A 14,145-nucleotide genomic window follows, 5' to 3' on the forward strand; every position below is an offset into this window, starting at 1 on the left:
CGCAAAAAAAAAAAAAAAAAAGAATCCGCCTGCCAATGCAGGGGACACGGGTTCCAGCCCTGGTCTGGGAAGATCCCACATGCCACGGAGCAACTGAGCCCATGTGCCACAACTACTGAGCCTGCTCTCTAAAGCCTGCAAGCCGTAACTACTGAAGCCCACGTGCCACAGCTAGTGAAACCCGTGTACCTAGAGCCCATGCTCCGCAACAAGAGAAGCCACCGCAATGAGAAGCCTGCACACCACAATGAAGAGTAGTCCCCACTCAGCACAACTAGAGAAAGCCCGCGCAGCAACAAAGACCCAACACAGCCATAAATAAATAAATAAATAAATTTTTAAAAAAGCCTTGCAGGTGATTCTAATGTATGCTTAAGTTTGAGAACCAATGACTTGGATCAGGGTTTGACAAACTATTTTTATAAAGGACCATGTAAAAATGTTTTTGCATAACAGTCTCTGTCACAGCTACTCAACTCTGCCATTGTAGCAAAAAAGCAGCCACAGACAGTGTGTAAATGAATAAGCAGGGCTCTATTCCAATAAGCCTTTATTTACAAAAACAGGCAATGGGGTTTTGGAACTGGATAGAGGTTGCACAACACTGCAAATGCATTAAATACCACTGAATTATTCACTTTAAAATGGTTCGTTTCGTGACATGTGAATTTCGCCTCAATAAATTATTTTTAAAAAGCAAATAGGCAGGCTTCCCTGGTGGCGCAGTGGTTGAGAGTCCGCCTGCCGATGCAGGGGACATGGGTTTGTGCCCCAGTCTGGGAAGATCCCACATGCCGCGGAGCGGCTAGGCCCGTGAGCCATGGCCGCTGAGCCTGCGCATCCGGATCCTGTGCTCCGCAACGGGAGAGGCCACAACAGTGAGAGGCCCACGTACCGCAAAAAAAAAAAAAAAAAAATGCAAATAGGCAGTTGTTGGGATTTGGCTCACAAGTAGTAGTTTTCTGACACGTGACCAAGTTCAACCTTTAATTCTTTGCTTAAACTCCTTCCAGGCAACCCTAATTTGCAGTTATGTAACATCTACCTGCATACTTATGACAGGTCACTCACTACCCCACAAAGTACTTTTTTTTCACTTATGGACAGACCCTGATCCTATCTGGAGGGTTTTTTCATATACAAAATCTCCCTCCCTATGCCTCCTATCCACAGAGAGTTTACTTATGATTGTCTGCTTCACTAAAGGGACTCCATGCCAGGTTGATTTAAAGGATGAGTTCACTCTAATTGGAGAAATACTGAAGGGGGACATGCTTATGTGCTAAAGCACCAGGCAAAGAGAAATTGAATCCCTTAGTTAAATATACTCGACAGGATGGACTGACTTCTCACATACACACACATCCATCATTAGCAGATTTTTATTAGATGGAAGATACCTAGGGTTGGCTCAAAGGAAAGTGGTGACAGTCGGCAAGCACTCCTTCACAGAAGAGAGGAGGCACTCCTGGCTGTGGAGATGGGTACTTATGATATTGAGGGTCAGGGTCTTCTTAACTTTGGCCACCCAGGAAGCTCTTTCCATTGCCACTCAGTGTCACCAGTGCTGGCATGAAAGGGTCTACAGTGAGCTAGTTCAACTTGGCTAGCAGTTCTTCCAGTTCTGGCCGAGCTTTGAACCTTCCTTTGAAGTCTTCTTCAGTGTGCTGAGGAGAAGAAAAAGAAGATAAGAGGGAATTACTACAGAGTTACTCAAATATGCCCAGCATCAGAAAAGGATCCATCAGCCAGCTCTGCAGAAAATGATTTAGATTCAACTAACTTTTACTGAGTAGCTACTATGTACCAGACTTATATTAGGCATCAAGGATTCAAAGTTGAATTGGACTTTCTCCCTGCCTTAATTATATTTCCCTATTTGTGTTCTGTTTAATTACACTGTATGGGATCGTAAATCATGTTCTTTCTGCTATACAACTGCCTCAAGGGAGGGAATTTGTGGGTGTAATGGGCTCACGCCTAATATCAGGATGCTGTGATGGAGTTCAATTTCCATGGTCTATAAAGCATCATCCCTGATGCACTGGGAAAGCCAGAAAAATGATCACGGTAAAGCAGGCTGCACACCTTTCCTTATTATTTTTATCTGGGCTAAATTATTCATATGTCTTTGTTTCTAAAGCCAGCCAGTTCAGATTTTCTATTCCACATTTTGAGCCCACCAGCAGGCCTCTTCTCATATTAGCACATACCTCCTTCACTGACAGTTTGACTCCTTCAGGAAGATTGCTTTGGATTATTTCCAAGAAAATCTCTGCAAATGTAGCACTCAAACCGCTGATCTGCAAAAGGAAAGAAGATGCTCTAAGAGAGGCACTGAAACCTAGGTGATTGGGCAGACATGGCAAGGGCTCAAATGTCAGCTCCAGCAGAGCTAGAGGGCCTTTGGGTGAAGGATTAACATCCAGAGCTGTGTTTGGAGCCCAGACTTTCCAGGATTTCTCTTGCTGATCTGCCAAGTTGTCTGGTTACTAAGATGGTCATGGCCAATATCTGCTCTTGTAGGCAATGAATGTCATAACTGGATCAAGAGGTCAAGTCCAGGATGACTTTCTGAATCAACTCAGGTTTACCCACATAGACTGGGACCTGTTGTTGTCAGACCCTGTGCTGAGAATCCAGAGTTAAATCAGATGTGTGGTAGAAGGGCATGCAGTGGGCTGTGGGAACCCACAAGAGAAACACCTACCTAACAATCAGGAGGGTCAGAAAAAGCTTCCAAAAGAGGTAACATCTGGTTAGAGTCTTGAAATACAGGACTAAATTGGGAGAATTCAGCAGTAGTGTGGAGTTTTTTTTAAGGCAGAGGAAGCAATATTCAGTAAAATGTGGAGGAAAAAGTACAGTACTAGGGAATTGAAACTAGTGACATGTGTGGCTGGAATGAAAGGGGGTGTGAAGAAGAAAAGCAGGAGGAGTAACATGAAGGCACTTAGGTGCTAATCAAAGAGTTCAAACTTTATCCTGTGAGCCTCAGTGGCAAGTTAGAGCTGTCACAAAGTGTAGCTCAAATAATTTATTCCTGATAATATTTAAAGAACCAAGATTGTAAGTACTTTAATTATTTAAAATTTTAACACAAATTTAGGGTTTTACTACCTTAACATACCTCTGGTTACCTTCCTGATATGTTTCTTGAGTGGATCAAAAAGGGGTGATGTCCATTTGTTGGAATATTACTTGGCAGTAAAAAGGAATGAAATACTGATACATGCTACAACATGGATGAACCTTGAAAACATTATGCTAAGTGAAAGAAGCTAGATATAAAAGGCCATATTTTATATAATTCCATTTGAAGAAATGCCTAGAAGAGATAAAACCATAGAAGTGGAAAGCAGATTAGTGGTTGCCAGGACCTGGGGGGATGGGGAAAGAGGAGTGACTGCTAATGGGTACAGAGTGAAAGGGAAGCCACTGAGGTGTTCTAGGTAGGACAATGACACGATCACATTGATATGATCGTACAGCAAAGTGGATGGATCTGAAAGATTTTTAGGGGTAGAAGCCACTGAATTTGGAGAATGAATGGATACCCAAGGGCAAAGAAGGGTCAAGCATTAAGCTCAAAGGTGAGGAGGATTACAGGAAAAAAACATCAGTCCCTCTACAATTAGTTTTGTATACACTGTGTGAGGGCACCTGTGGACCATTTTAACGGAGAAACCCAGTAGACAACTGGAGAGCAGGTTTGAAGCTCAACCAAGAGATCAGGATAGAGAAAAGAACCAGGAGAGGCAAATACATTTCAAATTTCTCCCAGAGTACCTACCTGAACCACTCGCTCATGGGTGGTAAGAACTGAGTCCAGGAGCATTTTCCTGCCTTGGTCCTGCAACTGCAACACCTCCACGGTTTTGGTGGGCATCGCATAACTGTGGGAAGGAAAAGTCAGCTATTGGGAGGGTTCTCTTAAGCCAGCAGCACCACTTCAGTCAGGGTAGTCCCTGAGTACAGCCACTACTGCATGCAGTAGCTCCTGCAATCTAATCTAGGGCTCTTTATCTTCATCCAGGAGCAAAGTAACCAGATCCTCTTATGCCTCCTCCAGAAATCTCTAAACTCCGTGAGGGGACAGACCATGTCTAATACTTTTCTGCATCCCCAGTCATGCCTAATATAACACTCTGAATAAAACCTGGTGATTACTAAGTATTTACTGCTACTAAAGAATAGCCACTTCTGAAAGAATCAAGCTCATCACTAGGTACACTTTGGAGGTTAACCTTGGGTATTTCACCTCTTCTGAAGAAATGAAGCACGAAACCCAATCCTGCATGAAATGAAGCACGAAACCCAAACCCAATCCCAATCCTTTTATTTTATTTTATTTTATTTTTAAATTTTTTGGCCGTGTCGTGCGGCATGTGGGATCTTAGTTCCCAACCAGGCATCAAACCCGTGCCGCCTGCGATGGAAGTGTGGAGTCTTAACCACTGGACCGCCAGGGAAGTCCCCTGCTCCAGTTCTAGAGCAGGATTTCTCAACAGCAGCACTACTGACCCTTTAGAACAGATAATTCTTGTTGTAGGGGCTGGAGTATGCATCCCTAATCTCTATACCCAGAGAGTGCCAGTAGTACCCCCGAAGTGATAACAATCAAAATTATCACCATTGTTAAACGTCCCCAGGTTGAGAACCATTGTTGTAGAGTCTCTGCTCACTACAATCGGCTTCAGCAGATCTACATGCCACAATAAAGAGTGCTGGACTTGGGGTCAAGTCTTGGCCCTGTCACTTATTAGCAATATTTACTTAGGCAAGTCCCTACCCACCCTGGGCCTCAGTTTCTCCATGTATAAAGGGGATTACAATCTAGGCTTATATCAACAGATTATTGTGAGAATCAGATATGGTGATGAGATAGGACTGATGGCTACACAGAAATATGGTATTAGTGTTGTGTTCATCTTATCAAAAATTCCTCAAACTGAAGATAAATGGAATAATAATAACAACAGTAGGATTGCCGAATTTTCATGCCACACAAAGCTTCATCAATTAAGAGTAAGGAGTATGGCCCTCTACAGATGGACTGCTACGAAAAGAAGTTTGGTGCGTAACGGAAAATGGATTAGAAACATGAGAGTCAGTACTGGATTTAAATGTTGGCTTCGCCACTTACTACCTATTTGACCTTGGACAAACTAATTCAGTTCTCTGAGTCTTAGTTTCTTCAGCTATTAAATGAAGATAATACTACCTAGTTCATAGGGTTGTAGCAATAATTAAATAAGATTACATAAGTAATTTGCCAGGTATACTGTGCCTACAAATGCCAATTCCCTTGCCCTTATAAACAGTGAGTAAATGCTAGGTATTGCAAACTTCCAGATAGCCTCCCTAAATAACATCCCCTTCCATTTTATAGCACAATCTCTGATCTCTTCAAATTTACCTTTGGTAATAACTTCCTTATATAAAAAAATTGGGGGGCTTCCCTGGTGGCACAGTGGTTGATGCAGGGGACACGGGTTCGTGCCCCGGTCCGGGAAGATCCCACATGCCGTGGAGTGGCTGGGCCCATGAGCCATGGCCACTGAGCCTGCGCGTCCGGAGCCTGTGCTCCGCAATGGGAGAGGCCACAACAGTGAGAGGCCCGTGTACAGTAAAAAACAAACAAACAACAAAAAAAAAAATTGGGGACTTCCCTGGCGGTCCGGTGGTTAAAACTCCACGCTCCCACTGCAGGGATCATGGGTTCGATCCCTGGTCAAGGAACTAAGATCCCGAATGCTACGTGGTGCAGCCAAAACAAAAAAAAAATTGGGATGCATTCATAGACTGGTTATGGAAAATCAAATAAAGTAATTATGTAAAAGCTTTCAGAAAAGTAAACAGCACTCTAAAATGCTCTTTTTCCTTTTTGACATTCCACAGATAAGACTGAATAAAGTGAGAATTGTTCATTCTTGCCACTAAACATGCATTTTATTCCTCAACACTTACAAGATTCCATTGATTTGTTTATTCATTCATTTACTCTTTCAACAAACATTTACTGAGATCCTATCTGTCCTAGGCAGTCTGGTGGGCACTATGCAGTCTATGCTTTCAAGGAGCTTGCTAAGAGCGTTTTGGAGAGACAGGTATGTACACAAACATCCGCACTACAGGAAGACAAAGGCAATATAGGTATGTACCAAACGTTACAGGGACAAGAGGGAGAGAAGGGGGAGAGCTTGGGGATGGCTTCATAGGTGAGGTAGTTAATTACAAGATGTAAGGAATGAACATAGATGTTTGCCATTCCAAAAAACGGCATTCTACAAAAGTAAGGAGGCATGAGACCCTCGAAGAGAACCAACAGAAAAACCAGACATAGTTCGATAAAAAAAAATACTGAGAACTCTAGTCATTTCAAAGTATAATAGGCCTTTGAGTAGTAAGAGTATAGGTATCTTTTTCTTTAGTATCTACTCTTTTCTGTATGTCCCAAATTTTCTGCAATAAACATTACTTGGATGATCAGATAGTAAAAACAGAAGGGAAGGGACTTCCCTGGTGGTCCAGCGGGTAAGACTCCACGCTCCCAATGCAGGGGGCCCGGGTTTGATCCCTGGTCAGGGAACTAGATCCCGCAAATGTACTGCAACTAAGAGTTCGCATGCCGCAACTAAGAAGTCCGCACGCTGCAACTAAAAAAAGATCCCACAGGCCGCAATGAAGATCCCACATGCCGCAACTAAGACCCAGCACAGCCAAAATAAATAAATAAATAAATAAATATTAAAAAAAAAAAACAGAAGGGAAGAAATGAAGTAGTTGAATTTCAAAAGTCAACCTAACATGACAAAATAGTGCTAGCTTTTAAGAGTAGTGCTGGGATAGGACCCAAGGGACCCTGCTGGGATGCTAGGGAACTTAGAATCTGTGGACTCTACTATATATAAGTTATACCTCCATTTTAAAAAATGTAAGTGGACTAAAAAATAAAAAAAAAAGGAAAGAGCAGCCTTACAGAGAATGATGATGAATGATGCTTTTACTCTCCACAGAGAACAGGAGCTGGGTCAGCTTCAGGCTTGGAAACTGCTCCCAGATGAGTAAGATTTCCATCTCTCCAGACACCTGCTCAGCAAGGGATGCAGGCAAATTAAAGGACCCACAGGAGAGGCCCCTTCCTCTCATCTTCTGGGTGAGCTGCAGCTGCAGCAAGGCAGACCATTTATAGAACAAAAGCTAGCGCACAGTTCCCCTGCTCAATTCCATCTCAAGGTCAGAGCCGTACCCCCAACTACTAAAGGAAAAATGGATCAAGATAAAATGAAAATCAGAAGAAAAGAAAATCATTTTATCTCTGAAAAGCTGGGCAGTAAGAATGCCTGATATGATGGTCTGAAAACCTCAATCAGTGCAGAGAAGTGAATTGCTAAAAATGAACATCTCTTTATGCTCTACTGTTTGGAGCAAAGAACCAGGAAAGAGGCAAAAAGCAGCACATCATTCATTTTGTTATCCTAGAATTCATGTTCATGCCTACTGAAACTCAATCCAAGTCAACAAATATTCATTCAGTGCCTACTATGTGTCAGGTACTGGGCAAGGTTTTAGTGTGACTGCTGATGCAGACAGAAACAACCCCTGCCTTACATATCTTAGAGTCTAATAATAATCAAGTAATTATGAGAGTAAGGAATGAGCATTTTGAAAGGGAAGTTATATACCCTTTTTTAAAAAAATAAATTTATTTATTTTCCTTATTTATTTTTGGCTGTGTTGGGTCTTCATTGCTGCGTGCGGGCTTTCTCTAGTTGCAGCGAGCAGGGGCTACTCTTCGTTGTGGTGCACGGGCTTCTCATTGCGGTGGCTTCTCTTGTTGCAGAGCACAGGCTCTAGGTGCATGGGCTTGAGTAGCTGTGGCACACAGGCTAAGTAGTTGTGGCTCAAGGGCTCTAGAGCGCAGGCTCAGTAGTTGTAGCGCATGGGCTCAGTTGCTCTGCGGCATGTGGGATCTTCCCGGATCAGGGCTTGAACCCATGTCGCCTGCACTGGCAGGCGGATTCTTAACCACTGTGCCACCAGGGAAGAAGATACCCTTTACTTCTCCTAAATATATAACATAAAGACCTAACTTAATGAGGTTCTCTGAAGAAGTGACATTTAAAATAAAGCCTAAGAAAAAAATAGGGGCTGATTAGCTGAAGGGGAAAGAGTATTCTAGGCTTTAGAGAGCATATGCAAAGGTCCTGAGGTGGGAAAGGACAAAAAACAAAGTCAGTGTAACTGGAGATAGAAGGAGAGGGAGAGAGAAGTGTGAGTTTAGGTGAGAGAGGCAAGCCCAGGCCATGGAGCACCTAGCAAGGTATGTGAGAAACTTTTATTTTGATCCTAAAGGAATGGGAGGCCATGGAAGGAATTTAAGCATGAGAGTGACATGATCATATTTCCATTCTAGAAAGATTACACTAAAAGCAGTGTGGAGAACCAGTTAGAGGGAATTATGAATTTGGAGGAAGAGAAGTGGGTTCAAATCCAGACCTTGCCATTTACGACTATAGGCAAGCTTTTATTATATTATTAATAATAATAACAACAATAATAATAGCAGCCAAAGCTTCTGGACTTAGTTGTAAGCATTTTAAATATATTAACTCCCTTTATTTTCACAATAGCTTTATTAGATAGGTACTTTTATTAACCTCATTTTACAAATGAGGAAACCAAGACACAAAGAGGTTAAGGAAACTGCCCAATGTCACACAGTAAGAATGTAGCAGAACAAGAGCACAACCTAAGCAGTCTGGCTGCAGAATCAATGCTTTGATACACTATGGCAAGGTGCTTGTCTGAATTAAGTAAAGTAATATACAAAAAAAGTATTTAGCAGAGTGGCTTGCTGTTATGATAGTAGGTGCTCAACAAATGTTACTGCCTGCCTGCCTTTACTCAAATGCAGCCAGAGCTTTTCACAGTAGGGTATTAAAAACAAAATATTTTAAAAAGTCCTTCTGAAAATTTAAAACACTATTCCAAGGAGCTGATCCACTGTAGGTATGATAACTTTCTGTAAATGGCATTTAATGCCTCTTTGCCACCACCTAGTCTGAGATGCTGCCCCTAATCCCTGCCAGCTGAAAAACATCTTGTTAATTACTAATAACAATAATATTATTTAGAGTGTTTAAAACGTTCTGTTAAGTGCTATTATATATTTTCTTATTTAATTTTCAGAACTCAAAGAAATAGGAAAATTACCATCCCCATTATGAAGACAAAGAAACTGAGGTTCAGAATTTCTCAAGGTCATATTGCTAATAACTGGTAGAACTAGGATTTAAATGCAGACAGTTTGATTCCAGAGCTTTTACTCTTAACCACTTGTTACTCAAAGTGTGATCCAAAGACAAGCTGCTGGTAAGCAAACTGCTTGTTATCAGTTCAAGACAAGATAAGAAGCATGACACAGTCAGTAAACACACTTTAATTCAATCAACATTTTGTTTTCAATAGCAAGAGTTTCTTGATGAAGGAAGCAAAGCGTTAATGTACATTTTGGCATAAGCTCCTAATATCTTCGCAGAGTGGTACTTTGAGAAGCATTGCTCTAAATTATTATGCTACTCTGCCTTCTTGAACTGATATTAAACTTTATCTTTCACTTATCACTTCCACATTATGTTATAATTATTTTTTGAATAATTATAACTCTCCTTGAAATCGGGCATTTACCTTTGTATCCTCCAGTCAGAATGTCTAGTCCAATGCCTACCACAGAGCAAGAAGAGGCTCAACCAGCAGTTCTTTAATTAAGTACTTAAAAGCACTTTCATTAAACTTTAGGAAATGTATACTACACAACTGGATTGTGTAGTCATATTCAAGAACCTGTCATTCTTTCAAGAATGGCTTAATGTTCCCCATGTGGCAGGCTTTATGCTAGGTACTGAAGAAATGAAGAAGAACACAAGTCAGGGGGGAAGGGAGCTGGCAAATGAATAGATGATTACAGCCCAGAGCACTAAGTGACATGACAGAGGTATGTGTCAAGTGCTGAAAGAGCAACCAACTCTCTGGGGCATCAGAAAAAGATAAAGTACATCTTTAGGCCTAAAACAATTGAAGTACTATCAGCTGTGAGAGCTAAAGTCACAGCTGATTATCCAATCTTCTCAGAAGCACATTTAGCACAGTTATACTCTAAGTAATAAAGGTTTAAAAGTTCAAATTTGGCTTAAGGACTTAAAATACTATATAATTAAAAATACTGGAGTCAGGGAGAACTGGGTTAAATCCAGGCAACTTACTGGTTCTGTGAATTTTGGCCTTTCAGAGCCTTGGTTTACTCATCTATAAAATGGGAATATACTAATATCTAGTGAGTAAGAAAGTATAATTTTTGCCATATCCACATATGATGCCACGTATTACCTTGCTACAATGGCAAACCAACCACCCAAACTATTATTTATTAAATATTTTTCTTTAAATCAACTCACTTAAAAATTAATTTTAAAAAGAAACTTGAGATGTGGAACAACTGGAACTCATGTTGCTGGTTAGAGTGAAAAGTGGTATGGCCACTGTGGAAAGCAGCTTGGCAGTTTCTTACAAATTTAAAAGTACAGGACTTCCCTGGTGGTGCAGTGGTTAAGAATCTGACTGTCAATGCAGGGGACACGGGTTCGAGCCCTGGTTCGGGAAGATCCCAAATGCTGCAGAGCAACTGAGTCTGCGCACCACAACTACTGAACCTGCACACCACAACTCCTGAAGCCCGCACACCTACAGCCCATGCTCCGCAGCAAGAGAAGCCACCACAAGGAGAAGCCCACTAACCACAACAAAGAGTAGTCCCCGCTCGCCGCAACTAGAGAAAGCCCGCATGCAGCGACAAAGACCCAACGTGGCCAATGAATAAATAAATATATATATATTTTAAAACTAAATAAAAATAAAAATACACCACTCTTACCATTTAACCCAGCAATCACACTCCTAGAGAAATGAAAACTTCTGTTCTCACAAACACCTGTACATGTTTATAGTAGCTCTATTTGTAACTGCCCGAAACTGGAAACAACACAAATGTCCTTCAAATGAATAAACAAACTGTGGTACATCCACTCAATGAAATGCTACTCAGCAACAAAAAGGAACAAACTACTTGACACAGGCAACAACATGGATGAATCTCAAATGCATTATCCTAAGTGAAAGAAGCCAGACTCAAATGGAAAAATACTGTATGATTCCATTTATATGACATTTTGGAAAAGGCAAAACTACAAGGACATAAAATAAATCAATAGTTGCAGGGACTGGGGGTGGGACAAGGGATTGACTACAAAGGCAGGAGGGGACTTCTTGGGATGATGAAGATGTTCTATATCTTGATTATGATGGTATTTATTCTACTGCATGCATTTGTCAAAACTCACAGAAACTGTTCACTAAAAGGGTGAATTTTACTAACGTAAATTATACCTCAATAAGCCTGACTTTATATCACTATAGTAAATAGAAAAAAGAGTATCAGTTGACATATAAAGAAGTTAAGGGCTTCCCTGGTGGCACAGTGGTTGAGAGTCCGCCTGCCGATGCAGGGGACACGGGTTCGTGCCCCGGTCCGGGAAGATCCCACATGTCGTGGAGCAGCTGGGCCCGTGAGCCATGGCCGCTGAGCCTGCGCGTCCGGAGCCTGTGCTCCGCAACGGGAGAGGCCACAACAGTGAGAGGCCCGAATACCGCAAAAAAAAAAAAAAAAAAAGAAGTTAAGCTAAAAATAAATACAGTGAAAACAAAACAATGTTATAAAATTCTAGCTAGATGGTGGTGTTTGCCAAAGACTCTGAGCCTGAGGTCCCCTCTTTCTTATAAAGATTAGGAAGTACTTCAGCGGTGTTAAGGACATACCAGCACAACACTAAGAATTTCTCCTTCACATAATTAGGTTTAAAAAGAATTAAAAAGGGAAGAAATTTCTCACCATGTGATTTAATGTTATTTAAGGCATCCCACACTTTCTCAAACATTGAGATAAGATATGTAAAGTGCCTGGCCTGGCATGGATAGTCAGTAAATGTTAGTTCTCCTCCCCTACAGTTTTCCAGCAAACCCAAAGAGTATGTAAAAAGCAGAGGAGGCGAAGAATATCTATATAAATGGGGAGATATACCATGTTAATGGATCAGAGGACTCAAAATAGATGTCAATTCTCCTCAAATTGATCCTCAGATTCAACACACCCCACCAAAATTCCATCAGGCTCTTTTCTGTAGAAATCAACAAGCTAATTCTAAAATTTTAATGAAAAACCCAGGGACCTAAAATAGCCAAAATAATTTTGAATAAAGAACAAAGTTGCTTTTTCAGTAATCAAGCTACTGTAATCAAGATAGTGTGGTATGGGGAATTCCCTGGCGGTCCAGTGGTTAGGACTCGGCGCTTTCACTGCCGTGGCAGTGGTTCGATCCCTGGTCAGGTAACTAAGATCCCACAATCCGCGCAGTGCAGCCAAAAAAAAAAGAAGAAGAAGAAGAAGAAGAAAATAAAGCCACTATGAAATACCACCATATATCTCCTAGAATAACTTTAAAAAAATGTGACAAACCAAGTGTTGACCAGGGTAAGGAGTTATTGAAACTCTCATATACTGATGGTGGGAATACAAAATAGGACAGCCGCTCTGGAAAAAGTTTGACAGTTTCTTATAAGGTGAAACACACATTCACCATAAAACCCAACAATCCCAGGCTTAGGTAGTTTTTGAAGAGGAAGGAAGACACATGCCCCTACAAAACTGGTATGAGAAAGCTTATGGCAGCTTTATTCATAATTACCAATAAACTAGAAACAATCCAAATGTATATCAACTGGTGAATGCCTAAACCAACTAAGGTTCACCATTTAATGCAATACTATTCAGCAACAGAATACTTGCAAAACCCCAGATGAATCTTAAACCCATTATGCTAAGTGAAAGAGGCCAGAAACAAACAGCTACATACTGTATGATTCCATTTATATGATATTCTGGAGAACTTAAAACAATAGGGACAGAAAATCAATCAGTGGTTGCCAGGGACTTGAGAGGAAAGAGAGAGGAAATTGACTACACCTTGGGCACCCAGGAACTTTTTGTTTTAAGAACTTAATAGACTTGTTCTATATTTTGATGGTGGCAAACTATATATGTAAAAAGAGTGAATTTTACTACATGTAAGTTATATCTCAAAACTTCATTTAACAATAACAAAGCAGAGCATACTACCCGCACCAAGAACATCCCATGCAAAGGCATCTTTCATACCTTTCCTCGACTTTAATGGAGAGATGGTTGCAGAGGTTGTGAACATACTGGGCATAACTCTCTGCCAGGGCCATATCATATGCAATCAGGTGAATGTTTAAAACCCCGTATTCATAATCTGTCCCCAAATTAATGGGTCTCACTTCCACTTTTCCCCTCTTCTTCTTGGGCTAAACAGGAAACAAAAGAGAAAGAAACTAAATCAAAGTATTGTACAAGAAATTCTAACCATACCATCTTGATATATATATATACATTAAAAAAATCAATCTTTCAGTTAAACTTGTTTACCATTTTTCTCTCAGGTTACCCTACCTATAAATTGAACTTTTCCTGGGAAGGAATGGGCAGCCTCCCTTGACACTGGGCTGTAGCATCAGTCAATGAAAGGAGAGGGAATATTGCTGGCATTATTTAACATAAATACATGTGACTGTCTTCTGCCATTAACTAGTTTTGAGATTCACCTTCCAAATCTGGCCCTCAGTTTCCCAATTTTTATATTAATGGGGTTATGCTAGATAACAGATTCTTGAGGATTTTTTGGGGGGGGGGGCCATGCCGCGCAGCTTGTGGAATCTTTTTTTTTTTTTTTTTTACAGGAAATAAAGAATCCTTTTTTATTTTTTTTGTGTGTGTTAGTTTCTGCTTTATAACAAAGTGAATCAGTTATACATATACATATGTTCCCATATCTCTTCCCTCTTGCGTCTCTCTCCCACCCACCCTCCCTATCCCACCCCTCTAGGTGGTCATAAAGCACTGAGCTGATCTCCCTGTGCTATGCGGCTGCTTCAGCTTGTGGGATCTTAGTTCCCTGACCAGGGATTGAACCTGGGCCCTTGGCAGTGAGAGCACACAGTCCTAACCAC

General features: G+C 41.1%; 1 protein-coding gene across 2 annotated transcripts in view; it reads right to left on the minus strand.

The window, feature by feature from the left end:
• Positions 1-593: 593 nt before the first annotated feature.
• MRPL48 (mitochondrial ribosomal protein L48) overlaps positions 594-14,145 on the minus strand; it is a 50,067-nt gene continuing 36,515 nt past the window's right edge. For both annotated transcript variants that reach the window (XM_082660226.1, XM_082660227.1), the window contains 4 exons: positions 13,274-13,443; positions 3,794-3,896; positions 2,214-2,303; positions 594-1,667 (listed from right to left, as the gene is read on the minus strand). In XM_082660226.1, coding sequence (XP_082516352.1) covers positions 1,593-1,667; positions 2,214-2,303; positions 3,794-3,896; positions 13,274-13,443 — 438 coding nt within the window. In that variant the 3' untranslated portion in view covers positions 594-1,592. The remainder of the gene's footprint in view (positions 1,668-2,213; positions 2,304-3,793; positions 3,897-13,273; positions 13,444-14,145) is intronic.

This window comes from Grampus griseus, assembly GCF_964374135.1.
Source record: "Grampus griseus genome assembly, chromosome: 8".
NCBI lineage: Eukaryota > Metazoa > Chordata > Mammalia > Artiodactyla > Delphinidae > Grampus > Grampus griseus.